The sequence below is a fragment of the Mustela lutreola genome, chromosome 2 (assembly GCF_030435805.1).
Source record: "Mustela lutreola isolate mMusLut2 chromosome 2, mMusLut2.pri, whole genome shotgun sequence".
In the NCBI taxonomy this organism is placed as follows: Eukaryota; Metazoa; Chordata; class Mammalia; order Carnivora; family Mustelidae; genus Mustela; species Mustela lutreola.
The window spans coordinates 99,341,040-99,363,601 of NC_081291.1; the positions used below are offsets into that span (position 1 = coordinate 99,341,040).

A 22,562-nucleotide genomic window follows, 5' to 3' on the forward strand; every position below is an offset into this window, starting at 1 on the left:
AAGTGTGGCTTGTAGTTGATGTTGTAACTGATTTCAAGTGTGTTCTGAGCTCAAGCATATTTCTAACACCTACACAGTCTCCCCACTGGCTATTGGGATCATCTATTTGGGCTTGGGTTGGGTAGGTGGAGGCACACTGTGAGTGTGGCCGGTACCTCCTCTCACACCCATGCCAACTATACTTACCCCTTGGAGGGCATCTGGAGAGGTGCTGGAGGGGCATTTGTGGTTGTTACAATGACTGTGGAAGGTGCTACCACTGGCATTTAGAGGGCACAGGACAGGGAAGCTAAATTCCTGCAATGCATGGGCAGTTTTGCACAATGAAGAACCGTGCCATTCAAAACACCAATAGTACCATCACAGAAATCCAGGGCCAGTGTGTCCAGTGTCTGGTCATTCTCCTCTGGGGATCGGAGCCAATTGCCTGCCCAGGCAGTAGCCCTGATGACCAGACAGGCCTTCATTTGTTTGAGCTGCAAGTGGTCTCCCATTGGTTCCTTGAGATGGATAAGCTCCTGTCTTGAGGACTGCACTCACATCTGCTTCTTGCCTCCTTGGAGCTGAACTGATTTCCTGTGTATTCCAGCTTGCAGATCTGCCTTGGGGATGTCATGACGAACAGAGTGGTGGATGAGGTAGAGTTGGTGCCTATAACCCCCTCCCTGTGGACATCCTGGTTTCCGTCTGTCTATAGGAGGACAGAAGCAATTCTATGACCACCTCTCCAGTCCCTCAAGCCAGAGCCCATCCCCTCTGGGCTGGGTCACCTTTTCCCTAAAGCCACCTAATAAAGGTCCCTAAACTGAACTGCTTGAAGAGGGTCTGTAGCACCTCAGTGGCCCTTTCCCTGAGCTTTCCTCTCCCTTCTCACTCCCCACCTTACAGTGGTTTGTCCTGAACGACACAACCAGTGGGCGGCTGCACCTGCGGCTGGAGTGGCTTTCACTGATTGCCAACCCAGAAGCTCTGATTGAAGTGAGTTTGGGGTGTCAGTGCTCCCTAAAGGAAAGGTATGTGGGTGGGGGTGGGACTTCTGGCACAGCCGGTCCATGTGTGAGCTGTGGAAGGGGGTGAGATGAAGCCTCCATATCTCACTCACAGAATCCTCCAGCCAGCCCCTACCTTCTGCTGAACCTGTCCCTTAGCCTCATCTCCACACAGGGCAGCTCCTGATCTCTCAGCAGAGGCTGTCTGCCCAGGGAAGATGGGATCTTTAAAGGATGCTGGTGCTGGTCAGCCCAGTTCATGGGGAAGTCCACCCCTGTGTTTGACTTGAATCTGTCCTGCTGCAGATGTAAACACAGTCTCAACAAAAAGCTAGGTTGTGGGGAATTTTAGGGCTTGTCCAGAGTGCAAGTGCTGGCTGGCTTCCTTCTGCCATGAATGGGCTTCTCCAAAGCCAGTCTGTCTCCTGATGCTACAGCACTTACTGAGGGTCTATGTCTGTTTGTAGGACCAAGGTGGCCTTTCAACTGCCATCCTTGTGGTCTTCTTGGAGAGTGCCTGCAACCTGCCGGTGAGTGACGACATGACCAATGTCACACCCTGCCTTGTGCCCATAACTTGAAAATGTCCAAGTGTCATTCATTTATTCTCTTCTTCATAGAGAAACCCTTTTGACTACCTGAATGGTGAATATCGAGCCAAAAAACTCTCCAGGTTCACCAAGGTAAGTGAAAGCAAGTCATGGCTCCTTTTCCCCAGAGTAACCATAGCCTGTCTTCTGGGTGATCATCTGTGCACCCACAGCCTATGGATGACAACAGTGCCATTCATTAAGTCTGCTGTGTGCCAGGCACTGGGCTTTACAACCTGTCCCCATTTATTATGCCTGAGTCTCATGATGAGTGTGTCTATTTTTGCCATTTTACAAGTAGCACCCAGAAGGTTAAGCACCTGAGTCACAAGCTAAAGAGCCAGAACTTGACCATTTCCATAGCCCCAGGGAACAAGAGCCTGTGCCGGAACCAGGCCTAGCTCCCGGGTTCCTGTCATGGACTTGGAACCTCTCCTCCGGTTAGCCCTATCCTGGTCCTTGCACAGCTTTGGCAGCCCAGGGCCCTGGAAGCATCATAGTAGCCTTCTTCTGAAGGGAAGCAGCTGGTTGGCCCCAGGTCCCACTGAAGATCTGGGAGCTGGGAGGTACACTGGGGTGGTGTCTCAAGCCAGTGGTGCCACTTCCATTGCTGTGGATTTGCCCCTCACAGAACAAAGTCAGCAGAGACCCTTCTTCCTATGTCAAGCTATCTGTAGGCAAGAAGACACACATGAGCAAGGTAAGACAGCTTGGTGTGTAGCCATGGGACAAAGAACTGGGGGCTCCACGCCTTTTCAAGGAGAGAAGAAAAGGGAAGGGAATTAGAGAACTGAATGCTTCGTGGGTGCCAGGTTACAACTGGGGCACTTTGTCTTTAGAACAGCCTCACTAAACAGTTCTATGCTTTAAGAATCTGAGGGTCTGGGCGCCTGGGTGGCTCAGTGGGTTAAGCCGCTGCCTTCGGCTCAGGTCATGATCTCAGGATCCTGGGATCGAGTCCCGCATCGGGCTCTCTGCTCAGCAGGGAGCCTGCTTCCCTCTCTGTCTCTGCCTGCCTCTCCATCTACTTGTGATTTCTCTCTGTCAAATAAATAAATAAAAAATCTTTAAAAAAAAAAAAAAAAAAAGAATCTGAGGGTCAGAGATGACTGACTTGCCCAAGGGCACCTGCTAGAAAGCAGCAGAAATCCTGTTGGTCTCCTCTCCTGGAAGTGAGCTCTAATGCTGCTGCTATGCTTTTCAGCTCCTGCAAAACTTGCTGAGAAAGCTCTCCTTGCCTTGAGTCTGGCTGCCCTTTCTCATGCATCCCCTAAATGGCAGTGTGTCAGGCTCCGACCCCTGGGCAGAGGCTGAGAAGGCTCCCATTGGGTGGCCAGCTGAAAGCAGAGGGTGCCAATATCCTGCTCTGCCCCTCCTGACCCTTCAATGATCTTTCTCTCTTCTGTCCCCAGACTTGTCCCCACAGCAAGGACCCAGTGTGGAGCCAGGTGTTTTCCTTCTTTGTGTCCAATGTGGCAGCTGAGGAGCTGCATCTGAAGGTTTGAAAGCTGGGCTCTTGGAACAAAGCTAATCAGTATCTAAGCCACGAGGGTGGGGAGCTTGATAATGCAACTTGAACAGGTTCTCCCAGCAGTAAAGTCAGCCCCTTTTCTGTGGGAGAGGGTGCAGAGGTCCCTCATCTTCATGAGCCTGGTGCCTAAGGACCATGGGTAAGAGCTTGGAAGGACAAACCCTCAAGTCCCTTGGCTCTCCCTGCAAGAATCTTTCCAGTTGTTACCCAGCACCTAGAGTGGCCTAGGTTGGGATCCTCCCAGGATCTTAGTGATGATGTACTTCTTTAAACAATAATTTAGCCTTCACAAAAGATCTGTGGAAAAGTTTCTTTATTTTACACATAAGCAAACAGAGGTACAAACAGTGACTTAGTCAAGAAATCTTAACAAAAAGGCAGATCTGGGATCTTTTCAGGCCCTTAGCCCATCAGTCCCTAAAACCCCTGAGGCCCCGGGCATTTGCCTCATAGAGATCCAGCTGCCAGGTTTTCAGAACAGGACCAGAGGCCAATAGAAGCACAGTACTCGCTTACTGAAGTGAACGTAGACTTGAATGGGGCCCAGAGAATGGTGGTGGTGGGTGTGGGTCTTGGTTCTCCTGTTTTGTGACTGGCCCACTGCCCAGGTTCTTGATGATGACCAAGAGTATGCTCTGGGAGTGCTGGAGATTCCCCTGTGCCAGATTCTACCCTATACAGACCTCACCCTTGAGCAGCGCTTTCAGTTGGACCACTCAGGCCTGGACAGCCTCATCTCCATGAGGCTGGTGCTTCGGGTAACTATCTCCTCTTGTTCTCCATCTTCCATGGCTCTGGCCATGGCATGGACAAGGCAGACTATCTCAGAACTAAGTATCTGCTCTTTGCTGAAAAGCTAGGAAATAGAACTATATTTTTCATCAACTTTGGAATATTGTCAGCCATTATCTCTTCAGATATTGGCTCTCCATTCTTTTAATCTTTAATTCTAGAACTCCTGCACTGGACCTTCTTCCCATCTCTTCTGTCTCTTGGTGCTACATTCTGATTTTCTCAGATCTGTCTTCTAGACCACTAATTCTTTTAACTATTCATGGTTTTTATTTCAAAGACTATTTTTTATTTCTATCTTTTCCAAGTTCATTGTCTTTTTTCACTGTATTTTATTATCATGTTTATATTCTGTCTTTAACCATCTGAAAATATCTAGGCTATAATGTATACCTATAATGTGAGTTCTATTATCTGAAGATCTTGAGAGTTGAAATTTTGACATTTGTTGTATCTGTTGATGCTTTTTCAGGGTGACTCATTTCTATGTTTGGTGACTTAGGTTGCAAACATATATTGTATTCTTTTGTGACCTAGATTGAGTTTGCTTGCTTCCAAGGAGATTCTGTTTTGCTATAGCCATGTACCTTGAGAGCCTTACAAGCTAGGGTCCACTCTTACGTTAATTTTTAAAGTTTTAGGTTTCATGATTCCACAGGTATGACTATGAACCAAAAATTCATATAAGACAGTCCTATAAGGTACCATATCCTCAGGAAAGTCTTCAGTACGCCCAGCAGAGTACAAGCAAGATGGACATAGTTCTTTGCAGTCTTTCCTTGAGCAGGGTGGAAATGTTTATCCTAGACTACTTTTTTCCCTAAAGAGACCCCACCTTCGTGGTTCCTACTTCAACTCAGCCTCACATTGACCTGAGGCCTCTTCTCCCCACCCCTTGGATTATTCAAGGTTGATAAATGACCCTAGGAAAGCTTAGCCTTTTTCAGTAACCCTGGGGGTTTTCCTTACTTTCTTGTAAATTTGGCTATGCATTAAAAAAAAATAATAATAATTAAAAAAAAAACATTTTATTTGACAGCCAGAGACGGAACACAAGCAGGGAGAGTAGGAGAGGGAGAAGCAGGCTTTCTGCCGATCAGGGAGCCCCATGTGGGCCTCGATCCCAGGATCCTGGGATCATGACCCGAGCAGAAGACAGCTGCTTAATGACTGAACCACCCAAGTGCCCCTTGGCTGTGCATTTAAAAAGGATGTTTGTTTCATTTTATTAGTCATTCCTCTGAGGCTTTTCAGAATAGAATATTTTGACCATTATAGTGTTAGAAATGTAAGTTCCTAGAAATGGTCTTGATGACTGAGGGGGAAGGAGAAACACAATGGCTGAGGTTTGAAACTTTGTAGGAGCACAGGGATATGTGTGGACAGGAAACACATTTTAGGGAAAACAATGGTGAATAGGGTGACAGAAGGCAGGGTGTGATATCTGTGAAGGTGAAGGAGGTGTAGATTCTGAGAGTCCTTTGCAGAGAGGGACAGTACATGCTCTAAGAATGAGCCAGGTCTCTGCCAGCCAGTGAGTGGGGGCAGGACTGAGTGCTCATGAAGACTCACTATTGAGGCAGGAATAAGGGAAAAAGAGAAAAAATGGTTATAGGGACCCAGGGGCAGAGAGAGGTTAAGGAAGATATGGGCGGGGTAGGGGGGGAGAAATCCACTGTGTTGGGTAGTCAGGAAGGAACCGCTTCCCAGAAATTAACATGAGAGCAGAGGAGGAGAAAGTGGATGTGGGGGGCCCAGCCCATAATCCTGTCATCTGCTTGCAGTTCCTGCGTGTGGAAGAACGAGAGATGGGGAGCCCATACACAGGACCTGAAGCCTTAAAGAAAGGTCCTCTGTTCATTAAGAAGGTGGACACCAACCAGGAATCTAAAGCCCCATCCCAGGGAGAATGCCCTGCAAATTTGTCATGCCCCCCAGATCCTGCTTCTGATACCAAAGAAACCTCCAAGAGCTCCATGTCAGCCACCAGTGCCACTATTGTTACCACTGAGCCCATGCCCCAAGAGACAGGCTCAGAGCCCAAAGGCAAGGACCATGCCAAAGGGTTCTGTGAGTCCTTGGGGAAGAAGAAGAGTTCGGGCACCATCTTCCTGACTGTCCCAGGCTCCCACTCTCCAGGGCCCATCAAGTCACCCAGACCTCTGAAATGCCCTGCCTCCCCACTCGCATGGCCGCCCAAGAGGGTGGCTCCCAGCATGTCCTCGCTCAACTCCTTGGCCTCCTCCTGCTTTGACCTGACAGATATCAGCTTCAACATTGAGTATGCACCTCTCTGCTTCATATTGTCTAAAACGACCTGTGTGAAAAATACATTCCTGAATGGAGTAGATACAAACTCACGTTTCTCTGCAAGTTCTGATCTTTTACAAAGTGGCTTCATGAGAGGCAGCATGGAATATGCTAGAAACCCAGGGCAAGGGGGAGAGCGAGCAAGTGCATTCCCACTGTAAAACAGGTGCTGGGCTTTGGTTGTTATGGTTCCTTACCACAGAAACACTTCCTACATTCCCAAGTGTGGGATGCTATGGAAAACTTAGAATGTGGAAATAGATCCTCAATGGCTGCCATTTATTGTTAACTACGAACTTAGCATGCTATTTAATTCCATCTTTACAATTACCCTACGAGATAGAAGTTAATATCATAAAGGTTAAATAACCAACAGTCTCACAGGAAATCATGGTATAAAAGCAAATCCCACTCCTGGGTTCATGTTCTTCCTACTGTGAAGTAGGACAGTCACATGTGAATGGATAGAACTGACTTATGCCTGAAAGGAACCTCACTGAATTATTAACCCACATGGCTCTATGCTCCTAAAGCAGGACATGCTTCTGTCTCAGGGGCTGGGGGAGAGGCCAACACCTTTAATGGCAACAGAAGTTAACAAACCTTTCTTTACAGAGGTGGGGATCTCAGGCAGTGGAGGCTGGGTGAGATTCAGCTCACTGTGCGTTATGTGTGTCTGCGGCGCTGCCTCAGTGTGCTCATCAATGGCTGCAGGTAATGGGGTGCTGGGGCAGGGCAATGGCCTCAGGTGAATGAAAGGGTGGAGATGCTTAAAGTTATAGTGGGGGTGGGCATCCTTGAGGAAGACAAGTAATACATGAGGAAGAAGCGAGGTTTGAAGGCTGCAAGCCGTGAATGACAAGGTCTTCAGTGATGCTGATGGGCAGGCTCCAGAGCCATGGACTTTGTTTAAATATAACTGCTGCAAAAACCGTCTGGGGTGACTTGGAGCCAGTACCTTTTCTCAAGTGTGAATCTCCAATTTCCTTTAGAAGGGAAGTACTTGCTCTACTCCTGACTTTAAAAAACACGTGTTTTCAAAATCCTGCTTCCGTTGTTTTATCCTCCAATTCTGCAGACTTTTGTTTTTTGGTCATCAACAGGGCATTTTTATCCACAAGCCATAGTACAGCCTCTCCAATGGAGTCCTTTCAGGGTTTGAAAACTTACTTTCTAATGTCTTTGAAACCAAATCAGAAACCTGACACCCTGTACCAGCAGTGGAGCTGATCCCTATGTCCGTGTCTACTTGTTACCAGAAAGGAGGTGGGCAAGTCGTAAGAAGACCTCAGTAAAACGGAAGACCCTGGAGCCCCTGTTTGATGAGACGTAAGTGAACCAAGCTCCCCTGCCTATGGAGTGTCTTGCAAACCTGCCAGACACTGTGAAGGGCTAGATCTGTGGGCCTCAGAATAACATGTTCTACGCCTTCATGAAATTTCTATACATTAATGGGAGAAAAGGACTGCCAAGGCATTTTAGCAAAACAACTACCAACTTTTCTTGCTCATAGAGGCTAAAATGTTCCTGATTATGAACTGTTCCACACTTTTTCTCTTTAAATGAAGCCTCTTTAGTGGTAAAAGGATTTAAATCTGGCCAAATATGTTTTCTTTAACTCTGTTTTAAAGTAGCAGTTAAAAACAAAACATATCTTAAAAACATATCTTAAACCCAGAGACCTAAAATTTCCTCTAAAGCTCCAAGCTCTGGAAGCTCTGTCTTCCCTTCTGCAACAAAGCATAGGCAGCAAGTTGAAACAGATGTCCTTCCTGACTTGTCCACCCAGTGTCCTTAGGTGCATGACTGATAGAGTCTAATCACATTTCTTGCTTTTGATGGGTCACGTATGGCAAGTTTTATGTGAAATATTCTGTACGTTGAGGTCAACTTGAAGTCAAGAAGTCAAAATCTCATTATTGCTTCCTTCTGCTTCAGAATCCTAACAAAAGACATCTGGGGAGATAATACACCTGGTAATTTTTATTTCCTCTTATCAGTAATTACTCATTTTAAAAGAGCTGCATTGGATGCTCTTTGGGCCTTGTCTAAGAACTAAAACATTCCCTTTAAGAGCTTTACTTGGAGTTGATATCAAGAAAGGGTTTGGGAGAGAGAGAATCTATTATTTATTGAACACCTTATGCCAGGCACCATCCTATATTCTAGAGCCACACAAGTAAAAGACTTTGCACTCAAAGAGAGCTATGACACAATTATAAAAGGATTTCACAATTGCTATGTGACAACACAAGAGGGAGAGGTTTGACATTTGGCTTTTGTGACAAACAAACCTGATCTGTTAGTAAATCTCCCTCAATATTGTAACAATAAGATATGGCCAGGTTATCTGGAGGGCAGACTTGGCAACCTCCACCCTAACAGTAAACCTAGAAGTAAGGAGCCTGGACATCTCTTGTGAGTGCATGACCCATACTAAGACACATTATAATTAAAATGTCAAAAGTTAACGGTAAAGGGAGAATCTCAAAAACAACAAGAGAAAAACTTGTTACACATAAGGGAACCCCTTTAGATAACAAGAAGATTTTTCAGCAGAAACTTTGCAGGCCAGAAGGGAGTGGCCCAATATAGTCAAAGTGCCAAAAGAAAAAACTCCCAACCAAGAATACTCTACCTGGCAAAGCTGTCATTAAGAATTGGAGAGACAAAAGTTATTATCACTGGACTGCCCTTAAGGGACTTTGTAAGCAGAAAAGAAAAACTGCTAATTAGTAACAAGAACACATATAAAGGTATAAATCTCACTGGTAAAGGCAAATATATAGTAAAGGTAGTGGATTAATCACGTATAAAGCCAGTATGAAGGTTAAAAAACAAAAGCACTAAAAATAACTACCACTATAGTGATATAGGGATATAATAAGCTATAAAATGTGGCAGGGCTAGGTAGAAGCTTTAGAATCTTTTTAAAAAATATTTATTTATTTATTTATTTATTTTTAAAAGATTTTATTTATTTGACAGACAGAGATCACAAGTAGGCAGAGAGGCAAGCAGAGAGAGGGGGAAAGCAGGCTCCCTGCTGAGCAGAGAGTCCAATGTGGGGCTCGATTCCAGGACCCTGAGATCATGACCTGAGCCGAAGGCAGAGGCTTAACCCACTTAGCCACCCAGGTGCCCCTAGAATCCTTTCACACTTAAGATATTATCAACTTAAAGAAGAGCATTCTATGTAAGCCTCAGTGTAACCACAAAGCAGTAACCTACAGTAGGTACACAAAACGTAAAAAGAAAGTAATCTAAGCGTACCACTAAAGAAAGTCCTAAAACTACAATGGAAGAGATTAAAAGAAGGAATAGAAAGGGACTACAAAACTGCCAGAAAAGCACAAAATGGCATTGAGTACTATTAATATAAACTATCAATAGTTACTTTAAATATAAAACTCTCCAATCTAAAGACACAGAGTGGCTGAAAGGATAAAAAAAACAAGACCCATCTATGTGTAGTCTGTAAGATACTCATTTCACACACAAACTAATAGTAAAGGGATGGGAAAAGATATTCTAAGGAAATAGAAACTAAAAGAAAACTGGGGTAGCTATACTTCTCTCAGACAAAATAGGCTAGAAAACAAACACTGTAGGGGTGCCTGGGTGGCTCAGTCGCTAAGCATCTGCCTTCAGCCCAGGTCATGATCCCAGGGTCCTGGGATTGAGCCCTGCATCAGGCTCTCTGTGTGGCAGGAAGCCTGCTTCTCCCCCTCCCACCCCCTCTGCTTGTGTTCCCTCTCTCACAAATAAATAATAATCTTTAAAAAAAGAAAAAACCAAACACTATAATAAGAGATGAAACAGGCATTACATAATGATAAGTCAATCCCATAAGAGGATCTAACATTTACAGATATTTATGCATCCAACGTAGGAACAGCTAAATATTAATAGACCGAAAGGAAGAGATAGCAATACAATACTTACAGTAGGGGACTTTAATACCCCACTTATATTAATGGTAGATCATCCAGACAGTCAATAAGGACATAGCAGCCTTATATGACATTTTAGAGCACTGGGATTTAACAAATAGATACAGAATATTTTATCCATTCCTACAGAATATATGTTCTTTCCAAGTGTACATGGGACAATCTCTAAGATCATATGTAGGTCACAAATTAGTTTTCTTAAATTTATTAAGACTTGTAATTTTTATCAAGCATATTCTTTGACCACAAAGGTATAAAACTAGAAATGACGAACAATAAATAAACCAGAAAATTCACAGTTTGTTACAATTAAACCCCATGCTATTGAACAACCAACAGGTCAAAGAAGAAATAAAAAATATCTTCAGACAAATGGAAAATACAACTTGCCAAATTTGTGGAATGCAGCAAAAGAAGTTCTAAGAGGAAAGTTCATAGTAATAAATGCCTACATCAGTAAACAATAAAAATCTCAAACAACCTCCATTTATATCTCAAGGAACTATAAAGAATGAAGAAAGCCCAAATTTAGCAGAAGAAAGGAAATAAAAATCAGAACAGAAATAAACTATAGAAATAGAGACCAAGGGCCGCCTGGGTGGCTCAGTTGGTTAAGCAGCTGCCTTCGGCTCAGGTCATGATCCCAACGTCCTGCGATCGAGTCCCACATCGGGGCCCTTGCTTGGCGGGGAGCCTGCTTCTCCCTCTGCCTCTACTGCCACTCCGCCTGCCTGTGCTCTCTCACTCGCTCTCTCTCTGGCAAATAAATAAAATCTTAAAAAAAAAAAAAAAAAAAAGAAAAGAAAAAAGAAATGGAGACCAAGAAAATAGAAAAGATTAATGAAACTAAAATTTGGTTCTCTGGAAAGATAAAACTTTCTTTAGTTTTCCATCATTAAGACTCATCAAGAAAAAACACAAAATCAGAAATGAGACATAATACCACAGGAGTCTAAAGGATCATGAGACCACTCTGAACAAAATTATATGCTAACAAGTTTGACAAGCTAGAAGAAATGGGTAAATTCTCAGAAACATACAACCAAGACTGAATAATGAATAGAAAACCTGAACAGACCAATTAGTAATAAGGAGACTGAATCAGTAATCAAAAATCTCCAAACAGAGGCACCTGGGTGGCTTAGTCGTTAAGTGTCTGCCTTCAGCTCAGATCATGATCCCAGGGTCCTGAGATCAAGCCCTGCATCAGGCTCACCACTCCCAGGAAGGCTGCTTCTCACTCTCCCATTCCCCCTGCTTGTGTTCCTTCTCTTGCTGTGTCTTTCTTTGTCAAATAAATAAATAAAATCTTTTAAAAAATAAAAATCTCCCAACAAACAAAAGTCCAGGACCCAGTGGCTTCACTGGTGAATTCTACCAAACACTCAAACAATACCAATCCTTTTCAAATTCTTCAAAAACAACAGCAGCAACAAAAAACAAATAAAAAAACAGAAGAGAGAACACTTCCAAACTCATTTCACAAGGCATTATCCTGATATCAAAACCAAACAAGGATATAAGAAAAAATTACCCTCTATGAACATAGATGCAAAAATCTTCAACAAAATATTAGAAAGCTGAATTCTATAATAAAAGGATCATACATCATGATCAAGTGGGGATCCTAGGATGCAAGGATGATTCAGTATCCATCTGCAAGTCACTATAAAACATCAAATTAACAAATCATATGTTCATCTCAATGGATGCAGATAAAACATCTGACAAAATTCTACATCCATTTATGATAAAACTGTCAACAAACTGGGTATAGGGGGAACATATGTCGACATAATAAAGGCCACAGGGGACAAGTCCACAATTAACATGATAATCTGGGGTGAAAACCTGAAAGCTTTTCCTCTAAGATCAGAAACAAGACAAGGATGCCTATTCTTGCCAGCTTTTTAGTTTTGGAAGTCCTTGTCAGAGCATATAAGCAAGAAAAACAAAAGGCATCCGGATTGAAAAGGAAGAAGTAAAAGTATCACTGTTCACAGATAACATGGCATTATAGAAAACCCTAAAGATTCCACCAAAAAACCATTAGAACTAATCAACAAATTCAGTAAAGCTGCAAGATATAAAATATATAAAAATCTGTTGTATTCTAAACACTAAAAATGAATTATCAGAGAAATTAGAATACAATTCCATTTATAGTTGCATCAAAAAGAATACCTACATATAAATTTAACCAAGGAGATGAAAGATCTGTACATTGAAAGCTGTAAGACACTAGTGAAAAAACTGAAGACAACACAAATAAATGGAAGGATAGTTACTGCTCATAGAATGGAAGAATTAATATTAAAATGTCCATACTACCCAAAGCAATCTACAGACTTAATGTAATCTCTTTCAAAATTCCAATGGCATTTTTCACAGAACAAATCCTAAAATTGGTGTGGAACAACAAAAACCCCAAAGTAATCTTGAGAAAAAAGCTCAAGGAATTACACTACTTGATATAAAACTCTGTTAAAAAGCTATAGCAATCAAAGCAGTACGGTTTTGGCATAAAAACAGACACAAAGATCAATGTAAGAAAACAGCTTAGAAATAAACTGGCACATACATGGTCAATTAATTTTTGACAACAGTCAATTAATATGACAACTTATACAATGGGGAAAGGACTGTTTCTTCAATAAATGGTGCTGGGAAAACTGAACAGTCACATTTAAATGAGTGAATGAAACTGGACCACAATCTAACATTATACACAAAAAATAAACTCAATATGGATTAAAGACTTGAATGTAAGATCAGACCATAAAACCCCTAAAAGAAGATATAGACAATAAGCTCCTTGACACTGAACTTGATGATTTTTTTAACTTTAACAAAAGCAAAAATAAGTGAAACTACCTCAAACTAAAAAGTTTCTGCACAGGCAAAGAAAACTTAACAAAATGAAGAAGCATCCTACTGAATGGGAGAAAATATCTGCAAACCATTTATCTGGTAAGGGGTTAATATTCAAAATATCCAAAGAACTTACACAATTCAAAAGAAAAAAAAAAATCTGATTTAAAGACAGAGAACTGAACAGACATGTTTCCAAAGAAGACATACAGATGGCCAATAGACACATGAAAAGGTGCTCAATCTCACTAATCATCAGAGAAATGCAAATCAAAACCACAGTTATCTATCACCTCATATCTATTAGAATGACTATTATCAAGTGTTGGTGAAAATGTGGAGACAGAGAACCTTGTGCACTGATCATGGGAATGTAAATTGGTACAGGCACTATGGAAAACAGTGTGGAGATGCATCCAAAAATTAAAAATAGAACTACCATATGATCCACTAATTCCACTTCTGGATATTTATCCAAAGAAAATAAAAACACTAATTCAAAAGCACATACATACTCCCATGCTTGCTGTGACAGTATTTACAACAGCCAAGACATGGAAGCTGCTTAAGTGTCCACTGATGGATGAATGGATAAAGAAAATGTGGCATATACACAGTGGAATATTATTTGGCCATAAAAAATCTTGCCATTTGCAGAAACACAGATGGACCTTTATGGTATTATACTAAGTGAAATAAGTCAGACAGAAAAAAATTTTTTACTGTATGCTCTCACTTGTATGTGGAAATCTAAAAGAAACAAAAAACCCATAAAAGAGCAAACAAAAGATGCCAAGCTCCTGAATATAAAGAACAGATTGGTAGTTGTTGTGTGGCAGGAGGGAGAAGAGGGGTAGAGATAAGGGGGTCAGGTCAAATGGAACAAATTTCCATTTATAAAATGATGTAATGAAATAATGTACAGCATGGTGATCCTATTTAATAATATATTACATATTTGAAAGTAGCTAGGAGAGTGGATCTTAAAAGTTCTCATCACAAGAAAAAAAATTTTTTAACTATGTATAGTGATTGATGTTGACTTACAGTGATCATTTTGCAATATATACAAATGTCAAGTCATTGTTAAACACTTGAAACTAATGTTCCCTTACCTCAAAAACAAAAAACCAAAAAATTACCTATAAGAATTCCAGTGGCCTCTTATGAGTTTATGACAAAGCTTGTACCCTAAGATTCCTCGGCCTTACTCCACAGGAAGAAAGGGGAAGGTCCACTGTTTTCTATGAAGCTCCAATACACCTGACTATTCAGCATCCTAGTCCTTAGCTGGTCAGAAAAACAAAAGAGATAGGGGTTGAGATGGTCCTATGAGTATGCACTGTTGAAGGGGCAGCTGAAGGAAAGGCAACCAGGGTAGGCTCAGAGAAAGAAACCCCAAAACATAGTAGTTCAAACAGTCCAAGGCCTTCACAGAGAGGCAAGCAGCCTCTTGATACTTCTAGAGCTTGTGATTAGCATAGGACAGTGATTACCTGTAATAATGATCCACTGAATATCTGCTATGAGCCAACACTATTCTAAATGGTCCCCAGAATATATTTTCTGTTTTGAAAGTAGGAAAATGGATCAAACACTTCAGATTTTCAAAATGATTAAAATATGTAAATCTAAAAAAGAAGAGTAAATCTCACTTTGACTTTTTGCATCTTTAAGATTTGAATTTTTTGTTCCCATGGAAGAAGTAAAGAAGAGGTCACTAGATGTTGCAGTGAAAAACAGTAGGCCACTTGGCTCACACAGAAGGAAGGAGCTAGGAAAAGTAAGTACAAGAGGGACTCTTGGTACTCTGCCTCCCCCAGCACTCTACCTGGAGTTCACTGGTGGAACACCTTGCAGAAATTCTGATGGTATCATCTGGCTGTTACCAGAACTGGCTTCAAGGAGGTTAGAGCCTCATTGGGAGGTTTTGGGGGTGGAGGGTATTTTAACATTGCTAAAAGTAAAACAGGTGGGTCAATTAATATGATAAATACTATTTTACCAAGTTTGAGAATCTATCCAAACTCATCATTGCACAAGTATTTGAACATCTACTAAGTTTGTTTTAATAAATACAGGACTATGTGAAGCTTGGGTCTCATTATGTCCAAGATTTTTGTGGAGATGGGATTTTACTTGAAGTAGAGAATATATAACCTTCAGGAAGATGCCAAGTACAGACAAAAAGAATATTTATACAATACTTTGCAGTTGTAGTTTAATAAACACTTTCTTATAATCATCTTTTTAAGATCCCACTTCTGTGATGTAGGTGAAGTTATCCTTATTTTTAGAGTTGAGGCAACCATGGTGTCTTGCTTAAAATTACAATTCAGTTCATGAGTAAAGGCAAGTTGTTCTCTCAGGAATATTGAAAAATTCTGAGGTTTAACTCCAAAGAGCAGTTCACCTTTTCCTGGTACACTGAGGCCAGTGCCTGTATTGCACTTCTGGAGAGGTTCCATGTTGAGAGTTAAAAGAAAAAGAGTCCCTGCTCAAAACTGAAACCCAAGGAGCCCCTTTTTAGATTAATTCCATTTGTCCCAATATGTTTCCATTTAATGCAGTTTTTTTGGAAGGAACCTGATTATTTGTGTTTGTTTAGGTACTGATTGACTTATCAAAAGAGGATCTGATTAAGGGCTTCTCACGATGGTAAGTGAGCTCTTTCATTTTATCACATTAATCTGGTACTTAAGACATGGTCTCCAGCAGTTGCACATGATCTTTTTCCAAAATTCTTCCTTTTTCAGTACATGTCAGCTTCTTTGCTTATCAAGGAAGGAGACACATTATCACCTATACTTAAGGATTTTCTGCCTATAGTTCTTACTTACTTAACAGACCTCTCTCTATAAGCCCTAGTCTTAATCCCAGCTGGTTGACTTACAGAGGGATGGGTTCTCCCAGTCCCAGATGGACCTAGGTTAGCTAGACAAGGCTGCTTGTCCTGATGCTGGCACCACAACACACCTGTGATACTAACACAAGTCCAAACCCAACTGTTTTACAGGTACGAGCTGACTCCAGATGGGCAGCCCAGAAGTTGATGAGCACCCTTACCACCTTTATATTAAAATGTGTACATATGTATATTTTGTAATTTAAATCAGAACAGCCATTTGAAAATACATACATACATTCTTGTGTGAAATTTAAGTACATGACTGGATAATATTAGGAAGAGGTAAACATATATAAAAGTACTACTCTCGGTTGGATTTAGTTGTTGAAATCCAGAAAGAAATGTGGTGTTCATACCTAATAAATTATCAGAACCTCACTGGTGATTTTTTTGTAGGTAATTATATACCATATAACTTGGGATTTGCCCAAATGTATGTGTCAAAAGTGTCCTGTCTCAGACATAAGGGATGAAGGAGATCTGTTCCTGGAACAGCTGCCAGTGACTGACCAAGGGAAGACGCTTCTTTTATGGGAATAAAAAGTGACCCACACCAAAAGTGCCAAAAGCCAACACTACCTAAGCCCTTCTGGTCCTTCTGCCACCTCTGGTACTTTACTGCCTGGAAATTTGTTCCTTTATCTACTGTAGAACTAAAGTGTACTTTTCCAATGGCAACAATGTTATAGTGATATACCTAAATACTCTGAGTTAAATACTCCAACATGGGATGGCCTGGCCCCAAACTCTAGCATGTGGCCTCACTTTCATAGGAAAAAGCAAACCAAACCCCGAGTCCAGGTCTGTATCTCCACTACCACAGCAGAGCTCTAGAGACTGCTGCAGAGTGTTGGTGCCAGAAGAAAGAAGCTTCTGTCTCTCTCTCTCTCAGATGGTTTGGCAATTCTATTCTACCTTTCTAAGATGGCTGTTTAAGTAACATTCAAAAGCAAAATATGTAAATTGCACAAACAAGTTCCTCTTTTACATTTCAAACTTTATACCACCAAATATTCTCATCCTCTCTGATGTTATTCTAGAGCTACTGTTGAATTTATGTCCTTTTCTCTTCACTCAGGCAACAGCTCCTGCCATCAGTTTCATATTCCCCTCCTCTCAGTGCCTTCACTGCTGCTTTTCTGAAGAATGGTAACATCTTAAAGTTTCTGTTATGTTATTCTCACTTATATCCATCATTTCCTGTTTTCTACAAGAATAAAACCCACTTGGGGCACCTGGGTGGCTCAGTGGGTTGCAGTCTGCCTTCGGCTCAGGTCATGATCCCAGGGTCCTGGAATCGAGCCCCGCATCGGGCTCTCTGCTCAGCGGGGAGCCTGCTTCCTCCTCTCTCTTTCTCTGTCTGCCTCTGCCTACTTGTGATTTCTCTGTCATATAAATAAATGAAATCTTAAAAAAAAAAAAAAAGAAGAAAACCCATTTAATTTTGTCCTTTGGCCCTAACAATCTAGTCCCTAGTGTTTTGCTACTTTATTTATGTGCAGATGCTCTATTCCAGACTAGTCTATATATCATATCCTACCTACTCAAATCCTATCCTCTTCAAAAGCCTTGTCTCAAAACCCACCTCTTCTATGCCAGTCCACACTGAAATGGGCTCCCTCATCTCCTACAGCATTTACTGTCAATACTGTATATTTTTAATTTTAATAATTCCCTGCCTTGTAACATTTAATTTTTAAAAAGGCTTATTAGAGGAGAGGGAAGAGACAAGATGGCGGAGAAGTAGCAAGCTGAGACTGTATCAGGTAGCAGGAGATCACCTAGATAGCTTATCAAACCATTGCAAACACCTACAAATCCAACGGGAGATTGAAGAGAAGAAGAATAGCAATTCTAAAAACAGAAAACCGACCACTTTCTGAAAGGTAGGACCAGCGGAGAAGTGAATACAAAGCAACGGGAAGATAGACCACGGGGGGAGGGGCCAGCTCCCGGCAAGTGGCGGAGGAACGAAGCACAAAATCAGGACTTTTAAAAGTCTGCTCCACTGAGGGACATCGCTCCAGAGGCTAAACCGGGGTGAAGCCCACGCGGCGCCAGCGTGGCCCCAGGTCCCGCAGGGTTATAGAAGGATTGGGGGTGTCTGAGTGTCACACAGCTCCCAAGTATTAAACCAGGGAAGCTGGCTACAGAGACAGAGCCGAGGAGTGAGCTCTCAGCTCGGGGTTACCTTGAACCAGTCGCAGACTGGGTGAGCTTGGAGCACGGCCAGAGGCCAGGGAGACAGGAGTGATTGGGCTCTTTTCTCTGAGGGTGCACTGAGGAGTGGGGGCCCGAGCTCTCGGCTCCTCCGGGCCAGAGATTGGGAGGCTGCCATTTTCATTCCTGTCCTCCAGAGCTTTAGGGAAAGCATTCAGGGAAAAAAATCCCCCTAGAGCGAACCCCAAGTAGATTACTTAGCCCAGCCCCTGGCAGTGCAATGTATTCCACCTGGGGCAAAGACGTTTGAGAATCACTACAACAGGGCCCTCCCCAAGAAGATCAGCAAGAACATCCATCCAAGAACAAACTCACTGATCAATGATAAAAGCAAAAAAAGGCATGGAAGATATTAGAGATACCCTCTCTGGAGAGATAAAAGCCCTTTCTGGAGAAATAAAAGAACTAAAATCTAACCAAGTTGAAATCAAAAAGGCTATTAATGAGGTGCAATCAAAAATGGAGCCTCTTACTGCTAGGATAAATGAGACAGAAGAAAGAATTAGTGATATAGAAGACCAAATGACAGAGAATAAAGAAGCTGAGCAAAAGAGGGACAAACAACTACTGGACCACGAGGGGAGAATTCGAGAGATAAGTGACATCATAAGACAAAACAACATTAGAATAATTGGGATTCCAGAAGAAGAAAGAGAGGGGAGCAGAAGCTATATTGGAGAGGATTATTGTAGAGAATTTCCCTAATATGGCAAAGGGAACAAGCATCAAAATCCAGGAGGTGCAGAGAACCCCCCCCCCGCCAAAATCAACAAGAATAGGTCCACACCCCATCACATAATAGTAAAATTTACAAGTCTTAGTGACAAAGAGAAAATCCTGAAAGCAGCCCGGGAAAAGAAGTCTGTAACATACAATGGTAAAAATATTAGATTGGCAGCGGACTTATCCACAGAGACCTGGCAGGCCAGAAAGAACTGGCATGATATATTCACAGCACTAAACGAGAAAAACATGCAGCCAAGAATACTATATCCAGCTAGGCTATCATTGAAAATAGAAGGAGAGATAAAAAGCTTCCAGGACAAACAAAAACTGAAAGAATTTGCAAACACCAAACCAGCTCTACAGGAAATATTGAAAGGGGCCCTCTAAGCAAAGAGAGAGCCTTAAAGTAGTAGATCAGAAAGGAACAGAGACAATATACAGTAACAGTCACCTTACAGGCAATACAATGGCACTAAATTCATATCTCTTAATAGCTCCCCTGAATGTTAATGGGCTAAATGCCCCAATCAAAAGACACAGGGTATCAGAATGGATAACAAAACAAAACCCACCAATATGTTGCCTACAAGAAACTCATTTTAGACCCAAAGACACCTCCAGATTTAAACTGAGGGGGTAGAAAACAATTTACCATGCTAATGGACATCAGAAGAAAGTTGGGGTGCCAATCCTTATATCAGATCAATTAGATTTTAAGCCAAAGACTATAATAAGAGATGAGGAAGGACACTATATCATACTCAAAGGGTCTGTCCAACAAGAAGATCTAACAATTTTAAATATCTATGCCCCCAACGTGGGAGCAGCCAACTATATAAACCAATTAATAACAAAATCAAAGAAACACATCAACAATAATACAATGATAGTAGGGGACTTTAACACTCCCCTCACTGAAATGGATAAATCATCCAAGCAAAAGATAAACAAGAAAAGAAAGGCCTTAAATGACACACTGGACCAGATGGACATCACAGATATATTCAGAACATTTCATCCCAAAGCAACAGAATACACATTCTTCTCTAGTGCACATAGAACATTTTCCAGAATAGATCACATCCTCGGTCCTAAATCAGGCCTCAACCGGCATCAAAAGATTGGGATCATTCCCTGCATATTTTTAGACCACAATGCTCTGAAGCTAGAACTCAACCACAAGAGGAAGTCTGGAAAGAACCCAAATACATGGAGACTAAACAGCATCCTTCTAAAGAATGAATGGGTCAACCAGGAAATTAAAGAAGAATTGAAAAAATTAATGGAAACAAATGATAATGAAAACACAACGGTTCAAAATCTGTGGGAGTCCCGAAAGGAAAATATATAGCAGTACAAGCCTTTCTCAAGAAACAAGAAAGGTCTCAGGTACCCAACCTAACCCTACACCTCAAGCAGCTGGAGAAAGAACAAGAAAGAAACCCTAAGCCCAGCAGGAGAAGAGAAATCATAAAAATCAGAGCAGAAATCAATGAAATAGAAACCAAAAAACCAATAGAACAAATCAACGAATCTAGGATCTGGTTCTTTGAAAGAATTAATAAAATTGATAAACCCCTGGCCAGACTTATCAAGAAGAAAAGAGAAAGGACCCAAATAAATAAAATCATGAGTGAAAGAGGAGAGATCACAACTAATACCAAAGAAATACAAACAATTATAAGAACATACTATGAGCAACACTACGCCAACAAATTTGACAATCTGGAAGAAATGGATGCATTCCTAGAAACATATAAACTACCACAACTGAACCAGGAAGAAATAGAAAGCCCGAACAGACCCATAACCAGTAAGGAGATTGAAACAGTCATCAAAAATCTCCAAACAAAATCCCAGGGCCAGATGGCTTCCCAGGGGAATTCAACCAAACATTTAAAGAACTAATTCCTATTCTCCTGAAATTGTTCCAAAAAACAGAAATGGAAAGAAAACTTCCAAACTCATTTTATGAGGCCAGCATCACCTTGATCCCAAAACCAGACAAGGATCCTATCAAAAAGAGAATTACAGACCAACATCCTTCATGAACACAGACGCGAAAATTCTCATCAAAATACTAGCCAATAGGATTCAACAGTACATTAAAAGGATTATTCACCACGACTAAGTGGGATTTATTCCAGGGCTACAAGGCTGGTTCGACATCCGCAAATCAAACAATGTGACACAACACATCAATAAAAGAAAGAGCAAGAACCATATGATACTCTCAATAGATGCTGAAAAAGCATTTGACAAAGTACAGCATCCCTTCCTGATCAACACCCTTCAAAGTGTAGGGATAGAGGGCACATACCTCAATATTATCAAAGCCATCTATGAAAAACCCACTGCAAATATCATTCTCAATGGAGAAAAACTGAAATCTTTTCTGCTAAGGTCAGGAACACGGCAGGGATGTCCATTATCACCACTGCTATTCAACATAGTATTAGACGTCCTAACCTCAGCAATCAGACAACAAAAGGAAATTAAAGGCATCCAAATTGGCAAAGAAGAAGTCAAACTATCACTCTTCGCAGATGATATGGTACTATATGTGGAAAACCCAAAAGACTCCACTCCAAAACTGCTAGAACTTGTACAGGAATTTAGTAAAGTGTCCGGATATAAAATCAATGCACAGAAATCCGTTACATTTCTTTACACCAACAACAAGACAGAAGAAAGAGAAATTAGGGAGTCAATCCCATTCACAATTGCACCCAAAACCATAAGATACCTAGGAATAAACCTAACCAAAGAGGCTAAGAATCTATACTCAGAAAACTATAAAGTACTCATGAAAAGAAATTGAGGAAGACACAAAGAAATAGAAAAATGTTCCATGCTCCTGGATTGGAAGAACAAATATTGTGAAAATGTCTATGCTACCTAAAGCAATCTACACATTTAATGCAATCCCTATCAAAATCCCACATATTTTTTTCAAAGAAATGGAACAAATAATCCTAAAATTTATATGGAACCAGAAAAGACCTTGAATAGCCAAAGGAATATTGGGGGAAAAAAAAAGCAAAAGTTGGCGGCATCACAATTCCGGACTTCAAGCTCTATTACAAAGCTGTCATCATCAAGACAGCATGGTACTGGCACAAAAACAGACACATAGATCAATGGAACAGAATAGAGAGCCCAGAAATAGACTCTCAACTCTATGGTCAACTAATCTTCGACAAAGCAGGAAAGAATGTCCAATGGAAAAAAAGACAGCCTTTTCAATAAATGGTGTTGGGAAAATTGGACGGCCACATGCAGAAAAATGAAATTGGACCATTTCCTTACACCACACATGAAAACAGACTCAAAATAGATGAAGGACTTCAATATGAGAAAGGAATCCATCAAAATCCTTGAGGAGAACATAGGCAGCAACCTCTTCAACCTCAGCCGCAGCAACGTCTTCCTAGGAACATCTCCAAAGGCAAGGGAAGCAAGGGCAAAAATGAACTATCAGGATTTCATCAAGATCAAAAGCTTTTGCACAGCAAAGGAAACAGTTAACAAAACCAAAAGACAACTCACAGAATGGGAGAAGATATTTGCAAACGACATATCAGATAGAGGACTAGTGTCCAAAATCTATAAAGAACTTAGCAAACTCAACACCCAAAGAACAAATAATCCAATCAAGAAATGGACAGAGGA

At 41.4% G+C, this 22,562-nt stretch overlaps 1 protein-coding gene across 17 annotated transcripts in view; it reads left to right on the forward strand.

Moving 5' to 3' along the window:
* The window catches only part of ESYT3 (extended synaptotagmin 3), a 73,250-nt gene extending 56,928 nt beyond the window's left edge, over positions 1-16,322 (forward strand). For 8 of the 17 annotated variants that reach the window (XM_059162741.1, XM_059162743.1, XM_059162746.1 and 5 more), the window contains 13 exons: positions 590-638; positions 889-978; positions 1,457-1,519; positions 1,610-1,672; positions 2,211-2,279; positions 2,992-3,078; positions 3,719-3,868; positions 5,687-6,183; positions 6,828-6,926; positions 7,410-7,541; positions 14,714-14,819; positions 15,645-15,694; positions 16,053-16,322. In XM_059162741.1, coding sequence (XP_059018724.1) covers positions 590-638; positions 889-978; positions 1,457-1,519; positions 1,610-1,672; positions 2,211-2,279; positions 2,992-3,078; positions 3,719-3,868; positions 5,687-6,183; positions 6,828-6,926; positions 7,410-7,541; positions 14,714-14,819; positions 15,645-15,694; positions 16,053-16,089 — 1,492 coding nt within the window. In that variant the 3' untranslated portion in view covers positions 16,090-16,322. The other 9 variants (XM_059162735.1, XM_059162739.1, XM_059162738.1 and 6 more) reach the window with 9 other exon arrangements.
* The last annotated feature ends 6,240 nt before the right edge of the window (positions 16,323-22,562 follow it).